Genomic DNA, 12,889 nt, shown 5'->3' with positions numbered 1-12,889 from the left:
TTTTCCACGGAGCTTCCAGAAGACCGAAGGGGTTACGAAGTGGGGCGACGAGGCGCCGACACCACAGGGCCGCGCGGCCTGGGTGTGGCCCGCGCCGCCCTATGGTGTGGGGCCCTCGTGCCTCCACCGACGCTGCGCTTCCGCCTACTTATTCCCTCCGTCGCGAAAACCCTATGACCGAGAGCCACGATACGGAAAACCTTCCAGAGACGCTGCCGCCACCAATCCCATCTCGGGGGATTCAGGAGATCGCCTCCGGCACCCTGCCGGAGAGGGGAATCATCTCCCGGAGGACTCATCATCACCATGATCGCCTCCGGATTGATGTGTGAGTAGTTCACCCCTGGACTATGGGTCCATAGCAGTAGCTAGATGGTTGTCTTCTCCTCATTGTGCCATCATGTTAGATCTTGTGAGCTGCCTATCATGATCAAGATCATCTATTTGTAATGCTACATGTTGTGTTTGTTGGGATCCGATGAATATGGAATACTATGTCAAGTTGATTATCAATCTATCATATATGTGTTGTTTATGTTCTTGCATGCTCTCCGTTGCTAGTAGAGGCTCTGGCCAAGTTGATACTTGTGACTCCAAGAGGGAGTATTTATGCTCGATAGTGGGTTCATGCCTCCATTGAATGCGGGACGGTGACAAAAAGTTCTAAGGTTGTGGATGTGTTGTTGCCACTAGGGATAAAACATCAATGCTTTGTCTAAGGATATTTGTGTTGATTACATTACGCACCATACTTAATGCAATTGTCTCGTTGTTTGCAACTTAATACTTGGAAGGGGTTCGGATGATAACTTCGAAGGTGGACTTTTTAGGCATAGATGCATGCTCGGATAGCGGTCTATGTACTTTGTCGTAATGCCCACGATTAAATCTCATAGTAGTCATCGTGATATATGTATGTGCATTGTTATGCCTTCTTTATTTGTCAATTGCCCAACTATAATTCGTTCACCCAACATGCCATTTATCTTATGGGAGAGACACCACTAGTGAACTGTGGACCCCGGTCCATTCTTTACATCTGAAATACAATCTACTGCAATACTTGTTCTTTACTGTTCTTTGCAAACAAACATCATCTTCCACACTATACATTTAATCCTTTGTTTACAGCAAGCCGGTGAGATTGACAACCTCACCGTTACGTTGGGGCAAAGTACTTTGATTGTGTTGTGCGGGTTCCACGTTGGCGCCGGAATTCCTGGTGTTGCGCCGCACTACACTCCGCCACCAACAACCTTCACGTGTTTCTTGACTCCTACTGGTTCGATAACCTTGGTTTCTTACTGAGGGAAAACTTGCTGCTGTACGCATCACACCTTCCTCTTGGGGTTCCCAACGGACGTGTGTCTTGCACGCCATCAAGGGCACAAACCAAACTAGTTGATTATACATAAGACTTTTGAAAAATTATGAATAATAATTGAGCCCATATAAGTTCTCCTACGGAATTTATGTCCAATAAATACATTTCATAAGATCCTACGATTAGATTCCTCTCTTCGAAAGAGCTTGTAGAGAATCATACACTCTAAGTCTCATTTTACGCCTTTGTTTTTCTTCCTATATCCTTAAGATCCTATATGTTGAGGAGATTGCATTTGGATGGTTCACAACTAAAAGAGCACATTCTTCCCATATAGTTTTGTGTGTTTGATCACAACACTAGAATATATTTTACGTGTGCACATTTGCTTTGAAGATTTGTAGGTACAAGGTGTTCTCGTTGAACATCTCAAGATCGGAAGATCAAGATCGAAGCTATAGTCGTCGATAGGCGTAGTTGATAGGTCTTCTGGTTTTGTGTGTGTGTCGCGAGTCGACATGGTTGGAGAGGTCTTGAAAAGACAATGGGAAACATGGTTTCTCTGCTTAACCGGTAGTACCGGTGCTGGTTGCGGTAATACCGCTACCAGCACCAGGTACAGATCAGCTGGAACCTTGTTGACGGTACTACCACTCTTTTTTTGGAAGTGGTAGTGATGTGGGCATTACCCTTCGGGTACCCGACATTAGTCTACCCCCTTAGCCCAACTAGGTTCGCATGAAGATTGTCCAATACCAAGGTGGGCCCGGACGTCGGTTGCAACGAATGATACCTACCAGGAGACGAATTCTTGATGAACAAGGCAAGAAGGTGTCGATAAAGGAAAGATTAGATTAGATCTCAATGTAACATAATCGAGTTCGGACAGGACTCTCGGGACCTGTCCTGCTATATAAAGGTCGGGAGAGGGCCTGCCGAACAACAGAACAACAATACGCAGAACCACCGCAACTTAGAGCACAAACCCTAGAATCCTTGCCTCCCGGCGAGTCGACCATAGTAGTCTATCGGCTACCCCATTGTAACCCATTTTATTCGATAAATCAAGATCAGACAAGGAGGAAGTAAGGATTTTACCTCATCGAGGGCCCTGAACCTGGGTAAATATCTCTCCCCGTTTGTTTGGTATCTGATGTCTCGTGCTAGCCTACAGGATTCCGTCAACCCTAAGCCCCTCATGGTGGGCATTGCCGAGGAGCTCCCTCAGCAGGTAGTACCGGTCGAGGTACCGCTGGCTAGACCGTCTTTTAGGGTCGACCTTACAGTATCCTTGCCGGTACCCTACCGGTACACCTTTGATGGTGAATCGCGGTAGTACTGGTCAGGTACCGGTGATGTACCGGTTAAGGGAAACGTGGCGGTGATATCAGGTGCGGTATCTCTCTGGTACCGGCCAGGCATCCAGTGCTCCCAAAACCCATGTCGGTACCTTGACGGAGTACCGGTAGTACCGGTTGGTGCTCCACGTGTCCTTCTCAGAAGGCATCTGTATGACCATAAGCGGTAGTACAACTTCACCAAGCGGTAGTACCGGTTGAGCGGGATCTATGAGTACGGTTGGAATTGAGGACCCTTATAAAAGGGGTCTTCTTTCCTAGCTCGAATTAGATTTTCCACTATCTATCCTCCATTGTTGCTGAGCTCAAATCTAGAGGATTTCCCTCCCCATCCAACCAATCAAGCCCATACTTTGCGAAGTGAAGGAGGAGGTCCCGATCTACACATCCACCAACAAAGATTTCGCCAATCCCACCTAGTCCTTTGTGGATCTTGTAACATAGGATTCCTTTGTCGGATCCCTTGAGATGAGCATGTGTGGAGACTAGCTTGGTGTTGTGCTAGTCCTACATGGTGTTGAGCCTCTGGATGTTGTGGAGCTCGGCCCAACCATGCGTGAAGAAATCGCCGCCTCGACCGGCCTTGGTAGTGGAGAAGTGAATACTCCTTTGTGGAGTGTTCACGAGGAGTAAGGTGATGCCTTAGTGGCTGTTGGCACATTCGTGGTTTACACCTCCTCAATGCAGACGTACTCCCTTTAGTGGGAGGAACTACGGTGAACACATCACGCTTCTCGTTTCCGCCACCGTCCGCCCGGTTGTTTCGATTCCCTTACACTTGCTTGTTACTTGATCTTATCACTTGCTTGTATTGCATCATACTAGGAACACCTCACTAGTGAAAAGCTGTCACATTTACATTCCACTACACCTAAAATTGAAAAAGACTAAAACTTGACATAGCTCATATTCACCCCCCCTCTAGCCGCGCCTATACCCATTCAACAACAAATGAACACATATGTATCTACGTACTAGATATATATATATATATACATATATATATAATATCTAGATAATTCAGAGTCAATTATTATGGAATTGAGCATGTCTATTTTTTTTAAAGATAGACCTCTGCCTGGAGTCCTATAATAATCATTTTGCTAATACGTAGTAGAAAAATATCCTTGGCCACACTGTATTTGTTCCGGCCAGTCGCGGTCGGTAGATCCATTCTGACGTTGAAATAGCAGTCATCGGGAGGTCCAACCTCAGGCGACCCGACCGGAGGAACAATCCAAAGCCCGCCCCGCACGGACGGAGAAAACTCCTAAAACCTTACTAAACCCTAGCTCCCGCTCCCCCCATGGCGGCCGTCCGGGCCACGCTCCCCCATCCCCTCCTCCCCACCCCCTCATGGAGGCCGCAGCTCAAGCCCTTCCCATCCATTCCCCGCCGCGCGGTCGCCGCCTTCGCCGCGCCGCTCACGGCTTCCCTGCGGCTCGGCGACGTGATCGAGGCGCAGCAGTTCGACCGCCAGGCGCTTAACGAGATCTTCGAGGTGGCGCGGGAGATGGAGGCCGTGGAGCGGGGCTCCCACGGCTCCCGGAGCCGCGTCCTCGAGGGATACCTCATGGCCACGCTCTTCTACGAGCCCTCCACCCGCACGCGCCTCTCCTTCGAGGCAGCCATGCGCCGCCTCGGCGGGGAGGTGCTCACCACCGAGAACGCACGCGAGTTCTCCTCCGCCGCCAAGGGCGAGACCCTCGAAGGTGAGCTCGCTGGAAATATCTCGGTGCCTGGTGAAAAAACTGAAATCTTGGCTATAATTGGAGTGATTTGGGGACTGAGTGAGGGTGGGTGGTGGTTGAGCACATGGCAGTAAATGAGGGAATTTAAATTGCCTGCCTTACGGGAGAACATTGGTTTTGACTTCGGAAATTTGAGATCCTAACTAGCACTACCGCACTAGTTGTGCAACAACCGTAACTTGTAGAAAATTATGAACTTTGGGGATCTGGGATTATCTGGAAATGGGTCTCATTGGGTGAGCTGGTTCTTACTTGTTAGTTCAGTTGCATCGCGGAACAGGTTGCGACATTGAGTATCGAAGTAGAAATCTTGTTTCATTTGGTGTACTGTTAGTGTCCATACTTCCAGTTTTGAATGTGAAAGCAGCTGTAGGAGCAACTAGTTGCAAATTTAAAATCTGTTGATGGCTTAAGGTTTTCTCAGGAGTATTTAAGGTGGTCACTGTCACTTTCTTGGATCTGCAAAATCATGGGCAGTCTATGATTTGAATGTAAAAAAACAAACAGGAGTTCTCTGTCTTGTAGGGTGATGCCATCAAGAAAAGTCACAATCAGGACTAGCTTTCGAGCATTGTTATTTATCCGCTGAAAAAGTCTACTTTCCTCCCCTAAATTATTTGGTTGGGGTGAAGTATATTGATTGCATTTTTTGTGTGTAAAATATGATTATTTTGCGATCTGCAAAAGAAAAGTAATATGTTTTTTTTAGCCCACAGATGATTAACCACACAACCTATATGTAAATATCTTCTTTTTGAAAATTGCTAAGAGCTTTTGTCTTCCGAGAAATTGGTTAGGGGTAACAAGTAAAGTGCTCCAAGATATGATAATTTAAGGGGTTAAGTGAGCGGAAAACAAATCGAGGGGTGAAAGTGAGCAAAACCAAATCGTCTGGGGGAGTGAAGTGGACCTTTTCATTTATATAAGATGTGATGCGTTGAATGATCTACAGTGTGGTGTGGAATGTTTATAAAATATTATTGACTGTGTTAGGGAAGTTACTAAATTAACTATCGGTTGACTACCTTGTTTGTGTTGTTGCATCACTAGTTATCCCTCAATTCCAATGTTATAAAGACAGGGCCACCCTGACTACTGGTTGGCTACCGTGTTTTGTGTCATTGCATCACTAGTTATTCTTTCAATTCCAATGTTTTAAATATAGGGCCACCCTAAAGGCTTCAATCATTGTGAATCATGCATATTTGTCTTGGATTATATGAATGTGCAATTCCTGCTGGTTTTCATGTAGGAACCACAGAGTTGATAGTAAACTATTATTATTTTGTAAAAAGAAATTTCACAGAATATCCCCAGAAAAAGAATTCAGTTCTTACTCTTACCAACGTGATTTGAAATTGTGCTTGTTTTTAATTGAAGTTAGGTCACTAACCCTGTGTAACCATACTGTAGATACCATAAGAACCGTTGAAGGTTATTCTGACATCATCGTTCTGAGACATTTTGAAAGTGGAGCTGCCAGGAGAGCAGCTGCTACTGCAGACATTCCAGTTATTAATGCAGGTGATGGGCCAGGGCAGCATCCAACTCAGGTAAATATTATATTCGGGAAACATTATCAGCATGCTTGGAATAACAAAGTTCTTGGGGCAAAGAAATAGCATCTCTTCTTAAGGTTAGGTGCGTAAAACTGCATTTTAGTGAATGATGGTGTAGTCAGGCAGTCGACATCCACCGTGCTACATATTTGTTCATGTGGAACTGTGAACCATGTGATGGCATTCCTTTTTTTTTTGGCAGTTTAAGTTGATCAGTTATTGTCAATTCATATAGTACTGTAGATTGCGATCCAGATATGTTTTTGCCATTAAGCTTTCCTTGGGGCATCGTTTGATGAATGCTGCCTCATGGTCTGTGATGATGGCAAGTTTTGTGATATTTCTGTGCTTAATTTTTTCATCTGTGCTGGTAGTTGTCCTTAGTATTTATTCTTTCCCAGTTAGGCATAGCATTGGAAGAATAATTGCAAAAAATGGCATAGACCAGTCATGAATTACTTTGAAATTGTTAACTTACTGCCCTGTGCTTTTGAAGGTTTGTGTGTAAATTGAGCACATTATGTTGGCATCATCATGCAGGAATTTTGTCTGACATGTGTCCATCTTTTTCTTTTTTATGCTGTATTTTGACTGGGTATATGTAGGAGGTTATTTGGTTGGGAAAAGCAGAGATTGACACTCATAAATTCATAATACCCTGTATTGATGTGGAAAGAATACGAGAGAGGAAAATTACTCAGAAATGTTGCTTTTAGAGGGAAAATACATTGTGAAAAAGACAAAAGAGAGGAAACATCATTAAACTTGCCTGCACGCCTTATATTATGAAATCTGTATTTTTATGCCCTCCTAATTGGGACGGAATTCAACAGAGTTTCAGCTCATTGTCTCTGCCTGTCTATCCGTTAGCCCCCCCCCCCCCCAACCACCACCACACCCACCCACCCCCATTTATATGCTGGATCATAATTGGTAAATATATATTTTGTTTGTGCTCATGCTCTCTGCTTTGTAGATGATCTTTACAGAGTAGGTGGAATCTGTTTTCTGTTGTTACATCATGCTGAAGTATCAGTGATGCATATGTAATTGATATTTTCATCCTTTCGTTCAGGCTCTGTTGGATGTTTATACAATAGAAAGAGAAATTGGTAGGCTAGATGGAATCAAGCTTGGTTTGGTTGGAGACCTCGCTAATGGAAGAACTGTCCGTTCTCTGGCCTATTTGATTGCTAAATACCAGAATGTTAAGATATACTTCGTATCTCCGGATGTTGTAAAAATGAAGGTACTACTGTCCTGAATAAATATTGCCTATGGTAATTCTGTCGAATTATATTGTAGTCAGATGCAATAAATAGATTGATGTTTGTATTTTTTCTGTTTCGAAGGATGATATCAAGGAGCACTTAACTTCGCAAGGTGTTGAATGGGAGGAAAGTTCAGATTTATTGGAGGTGGCATCCAAGTGTGATGTCATTTATCAAACACGCATTCAAAAAGAAAGATTTGGTGAGAGGATTGACCAATATGAAGCTGCTCGTGGAAAATATATTGTGGATAAGAAGGTTTTAAGTGTGATGCCAAAGCATGCTGTCATCATGCATCCCCTTCCAAGGCTTGATGAGGTTAGCAATTACCCTCTTAAAAACACCAAAGAACTGAGTTTGTCATTGGTGCGACCTTATCAAAATATCACAACATCACTAGAAAGAGTTCTTGAGTGTTGATTACTTAGTCCAACATTTAATAAGCCTTTGAATTGGCATGCTGAAGCTATCTGTTTTGGCTAGTTAGTAGTTACCATGCCAAATGATATGGCTTGGTGTAGGCAGATGTTACTGTTAGTTCTCCTTGGGTATGTGAGTATACTGGTCCAATTAGCTATGCCCAATCCATTGGGGAATAGGTTAGCCAGAAGTGGTTCCTGAATCCACTTGCCGTGAGATCAGCTGGAGATGTTCGTGACATCTTGGAAGTTGTGAGATACTACGATAGTACACTAATTTCTTATCAAAATTGGTAGTAGCTGATATGTTCCTGGTTGTCTGTGTACAATTTCCTAGCAATACTTGGGAAGATTGGTTCCTCGCTCTCATTGCCAGATTGAAATATAATGAGATGCATTTTCTTTTTTCATTTTGCAGATCACGGTAGATGTTGATAGTGATCCAAGGGCTGCATATTTTAGGCAGGCTAAGAATGGGCTCTACATAAGGATGGCACTGCTCAAACTTCTGCTTGTTGGTCGTTGATGGTTTTCCTAGTGCCTGAGCTAGTGGCGTGTCGAAGGATCGGAAATACACCGTTAACTGTCTGGCTCCAAATTCAACTGCCCTGTGCTGTACTAGGCATAAAAGGTTGGATCCTTGCTAGAATAAAGCCATGTTTTCATGCGTAATGCTCCAAAGTGAACATTCTCTGTTATAATGTGGTTTGAATGAAGTGTTTCAGCGCGACCTTTGGGCCAGGAAAAATATCCTGCTTTTTATGCTACAAATTTACTTCTGACCATGTTCCGCTGAGTAGCAATATTCATGTGCATGACATTCACATTGTGTTTTTGGCTGCCGAAGATTGATATAGCTTTTACCCTTGAAAAGAGTGCTTCCTCTTTTGGCTGCATGGTCAAGATCAATAAACTAGCATCTGAAAGCTGTTTTAAGTACTCCTTTTACCGAGTCCAGATTCGCCTAGGACTTACTGAAATGCTCCAAGACCCATGCATTGTGATGCTGTTGCACATGTCAGATACTGGCATAATTACTGTCTTCCGATTTAATAGTAATAGTAATCCAGAGCTTCGGCAGTACGTTCTTGCATGTGTCATGAACGATACTAGAACGTGCTCTATGGATTCTATGTTGACACTTTCTTTATGTTGACGATACGTCATACGCGGTTGTGTCAGGTCGACTCATACGCTGGAAGGAGCATATTCCTGGTCAGCGTGCTGACATAGGCACCACAGAACCGGCCCACACGCACAATCCATGCCGATCTTCCGTGATGAAGCTGGGCCTTCAATCCTTCAGGTCTTGACTAGGTTTTTGCTATTTCCGTCATACTTCACACTCACTCAGGGGCGGAGCCAGGATTTGACCATAGGGGGGGCGAGGAAGACGACAACCCCTGACTCGTCGAAGAATTTTTTTTCCTGACAGGGTTGAATGGCATAGAATATACTATAACAGGGTGGATGACATCTTAAATATAGTGTCAAAATCAAAATATGAAATGTGACAAAACGTTGGTCTCTTTCTCATCATTTTGAAGCACATTTTTTGAGAAAAATAAATTGTATTTTCAATTCTTTTCTTGCTTTTGTGTATCAACTAGTAATGTTAGTATATATTCGATCTAACAAGAAACAAACTTCCGTGTCAAAAAAAAAACAAGAAACAAACTAGTGGCATAATACTAATACAGATACATTAGGTACCTTGAGAGGCTGAGACTAGATTGCACACCACCGGTCGTACTATGCAGTAATGCAGATGCGCTGCAGGAAGCGCCGGAGCGGCGAGCGATGAGGTGGCCAAGCTGTATCCATGTCAGATCTTTTGGCCGGCGCAATGCCATAAGGCGGCGAGCGGCGGCGGGGGCTACTGGGCAATGTAGAGGGCGCTGATGGCATCGATTAAGAAAATCAATTGATCTGCTAAGCCCAAAAGTGCCGATTGACTTTTGATTAGGGAAGACACAGCGCCATAAGGGAAAATGGGCTACTGGACTTATGTTGCCTGGACTAGAACGGAAGTGATTAAGCAAGTGTGGACTAATTAATCATGTATTTAGCCCGGCCATTAGCACGCATATGCTGTATACTAGTACCACTAGCTACTGCGACATGTTGAGGGGGGCGATCCATTGGGGGGGGGGGGGGTCTAGCCCCTGCTCGCCCCCCCTTGTCTCCGCCCCTGCACTCACTGCATGCCCCTTGAGTTTTGCTGACCAGTGTTGAGATTTTTTTCTTTTGCTGTTCTTCATTCGATCACATAACACCTATTTTGAGGAGGAATGATCTCTGTCTCCCATGTGGTGCATTGCGAGGATGATCTTTCAGACAGACATAATTGGACTAAATTTATACTCGCTTTAGATTCTATATATGAAAGTCTTACATTATTGAACAGAGGAAGTACTATTAATTAAACTGCATATGGCTTTGCCATCTTCGCCTTCAGTTTTCTTGTAATAAAAACATAAAATTACAACTTGCAAGCACGTACACACACACGCACGGTCGCACACCACCACATACTGCAGAAATGCAGAATCTCTATGAAGGCTGAAGTCCTCGCACACAATCGCACATGCACATTCAAACTGTGCCAACTAATGTTGGACTCGCCGGAGTTTGCTGAGGCATACCTGGGGTTCGCTCCCATGGTCAGGGGCAGAGGCACTAATACCTGCTGCACTAGTTATTCCTGCAAAATCTTGATTTTATCCATGTGCTAGGCTATAGCCATGCTCTTATCAGAAAGGTTAACCTGTTGGTGCACAAAAAAGAGCATCATCTTCAGCAAGGGGATCACTGATGTCAGAGTTTAGTCATTCTAGACAGAATGGTGCCGAGTTACATTAATTTGTTCGGACCTGGTATTCTTACATACCTTTATTATGCCTTACAGCTTACTACTGATTTCTTACAATAAGTTCCTTACAGTTTTTTTTTTGTAGATTCTTACAAGAACCGAGCCTACACAATCCCTATTCCCTAGTCTTTACCTTCACAACCTCTTCACACTTCACATGTCATACATCACAGACGTGTAGTCCTGGTACACCGAGGTGGTTTCAGGGGTGAAGTCCCAGCAATTCACCGGGGACTTGCCCTGCTGATCATAGCTCCACCAGTCCACCTCCCCTTGCTGCGTGGTGACGACACTGTCGGTCGTCGTCGCGCTGTAGAGAAGCTCCTGAAGCTCGGCCTCGATGGTGACAACGTTCGAGTTCTCGGCGCTGGACGGCGAGGCCAGCTGCTGCCCGCTGAGGTGCTGATCGTTTAGGGAGCTGGACTGTCCCTGCTCAGCCACTGTTACATTGAAGCTGCTGCTGTCGCTGCTGTTGCTGTTGTTGCTGTGAGTGGCAACCTGGCGATTTGGCTGCCACAGCTGCAAGGGGCTGTGGTGGCTGGAGCCTATGGGGTTCTGCATTTCCTGCAGCTGCATACAGAGCTGGATCCTCTCCATCGCCGACGCGCTCAGAGGCCGCTCGCCGTCGTTGTTGGTGCTGTCCAGCTCGTTCGCGCCCTGGCGGTGGTGCGTGCCACGGTTGTCCTTGCGCCGGCCGCCGAGCAGCCTCTTCTTGAGCTTGGTGTTCCAGTAGTTCTTGACGTCGTTGTCGGTCCTCCCTGGCAGCTGTGCGGCTATGATGGACCACCTGGTGAATCATGTCGAGCAGCACACACTGGATTAGCACATTTGTGCTGGTTTTGTCTGCAGAAGCCATAAATTAAGGGAGTGGTTGGTTTGGCTTCAAAAAACATACCTGCTTCCTATGCTAATGTAGAGTTTGCAGATGGTGCTGTCCTCCTCTGGGGTGAAGTCCCCATGCTTTATGTTGGGCCTCAGATAATTGAGCCACCTCAGCCTGCAGCTCTTGCCACATCTCTTCAGCCCTGTTGCCATTAACATAGACACGACAGCTTAGTTAACGATCGATGACAAATTCCTGAAAATTCTAATGAATGGGATAATATGGAGAAGATGATTACCAATCTTGTGTGGCAATGCAATCCAGTTGTTCCCGGTGCCACGCTCCTCAATGTAGGTCTTGAGCATGGCATCCTCCTCCGGTGACCATGGCCCCCTCTTCACCGTTGCCTTGTCGCAGCAGGGCGCCCTCCCCATCTCCCTGTTTCTTTCTTTCTTTCTCTGAGTGTTTGCGACCTGTGGTGTGGTGTTGCCTTTGCGTTGTGTGTCGATGGATGAGTGAGTTGAGTTGGTTTCGGTGATGGAGGGTATGGTATGCGCGGGAGGGCCAGGATTTATAGGAGCAGACATGATGGACGAGGGGGGGTTTAGAATATACGGATATGGTTTGACTTGATGGCGATGTGTGCTCATGACATGACACCGGCTCTGAGTTTGTTCTGGTGTACTTTGGAAGTCCCTCCACCTATGATGTGCATGGAGAAACTTATGATTACGGAGAGATTAGGAATGCAGGAACCTCGAGGGACACTCAGTACTCTCCCTAGGTACGTAGCCCGTGCATAAACACCAGATTATGCTAAAACTAGGGTATCGAGTCATTCAGAACGCGAGGCTACTGTACCACCACCTGTACGTTTGAAAACTAACTCCGGTGAACATATAGTTAGATTGACTTAGGAAATAGGGTCTAAGCTAGAGTGACTACTTTTGCTAGATCAACAAGACAAGCCCAAGGATAAGAATGAAACGCAATCACCTCACTTGCTTCTTGTCTTCAAGCATCCTTTAGAATCGCATGCCAAGGAAATATGCATGACCGGAAATCAATCCAGATGAACCAGTTCTCGATGCAATCCGAAATGGTGAAATCAACCAAAATTAATGAGATATATCACCGGTAATTATCTTAAAATGTAGTGATATATCATGTTCTTTTTAGAGAATATTCGACGATGATCCAGAAGTGCAAAGGGTTAGTTTGTGCGTATAAGCTAAAGTGACTACTTTCGCTGGATCAACAAAACAAGCCCAAGGATAAGAATGAAACCCAAACCTCACTTGCTTCTTGACTTAAAGCATCCATTAATTAGATATCACTGGCAATTCTCTTAAAATGTAGTGATATATCGTGTCTTTTTTAGAGAATCTCCGACAATGATCCAGAACTTAAGTGCAAAGGGTTAGTTTGTGTGTAAAAGCTAATTAATTATTAGAGTATCTTTACTAATACCAGTGAATTTACAATTTTTTACGGCCCGGTAAATTTGTAATT

The 12,889-nt window shown here is 44.8% G+C and overlaps 2 protein-coding genes across 2 annotated transcripts; one reads left to right on the top strand and one right to left on the bottom strand.

Annotated features, from left to right (window-relative positions):
- Window positions 1–3,918: 3,918 nt before the first annotated feature.
- On the top strand, window positions 3,919–8,485 carry LOC124682629 (aspartate carbamoyltransferase, chloroplastic). The gene is made up of 5 exons (XM_047217277.1): window positions 3,919–4,394; window positions 5,847–5,986; window positions 7,068–7,241; window positions 7,345–7,581; window positions 8,101–8,485. The coding sequence occupies exons 1-5, from the start codon at window positions 3,989–3,991 to the stop codon at window positions 8,206–8,208; spliced, it is 1,065 nt and encodes a 354-aa protein (XP_047073233.1). The 5' UTR covers window positions 3,919–3,988; the 3' UTR covers window positions 8,209–8,485.
- A 2,222-nt stretch (window positions 8,486–10,707) lies between these two features.
- Window positions 10,708–11,811, bottom strand: LOC124682628 (transcription factor MYB36-like). The gene is made up of 3 exons (XM_047217276.1): window positions 11,676–11,811; window positions 11,450–11,579; window positions 10,708–11,341 (listed from the first exon to the last, which is right to left on the bottom strand). Exons 1-3 carry the CDS (start codon window positions 11,809–11,811, stop codon window positions 10,708–10,710), a joined length of 900 nt encoding a protein of 299 aa, XP_047073232.1.
- Between the last annotated feature and the right edge of the window lie 1,078 nt (window positions 11,812–12,889).

The sequence above is a fragment of the Lolium rigidum genome, chromosome 1 (genome assembly GCF_022539505.1).
Source record: "Lolium rigidum isolate FL_2022 chromosome 1, APGP_CSIRO_Lrig_0.1, whole genome shotgun sequence".
NCBI classification, from domain to species: domain Eukaryota; kingdom Viridiplantae; phylum Streptophyta; class Magnoliopsida; order Poales; family Poaceae; genus Lolium; species Lolium rigidum.
Note: the sequence above shows the minus strand (reverse complement) of the source record. Positions and strands in the feature narration are given on the sequence as shown.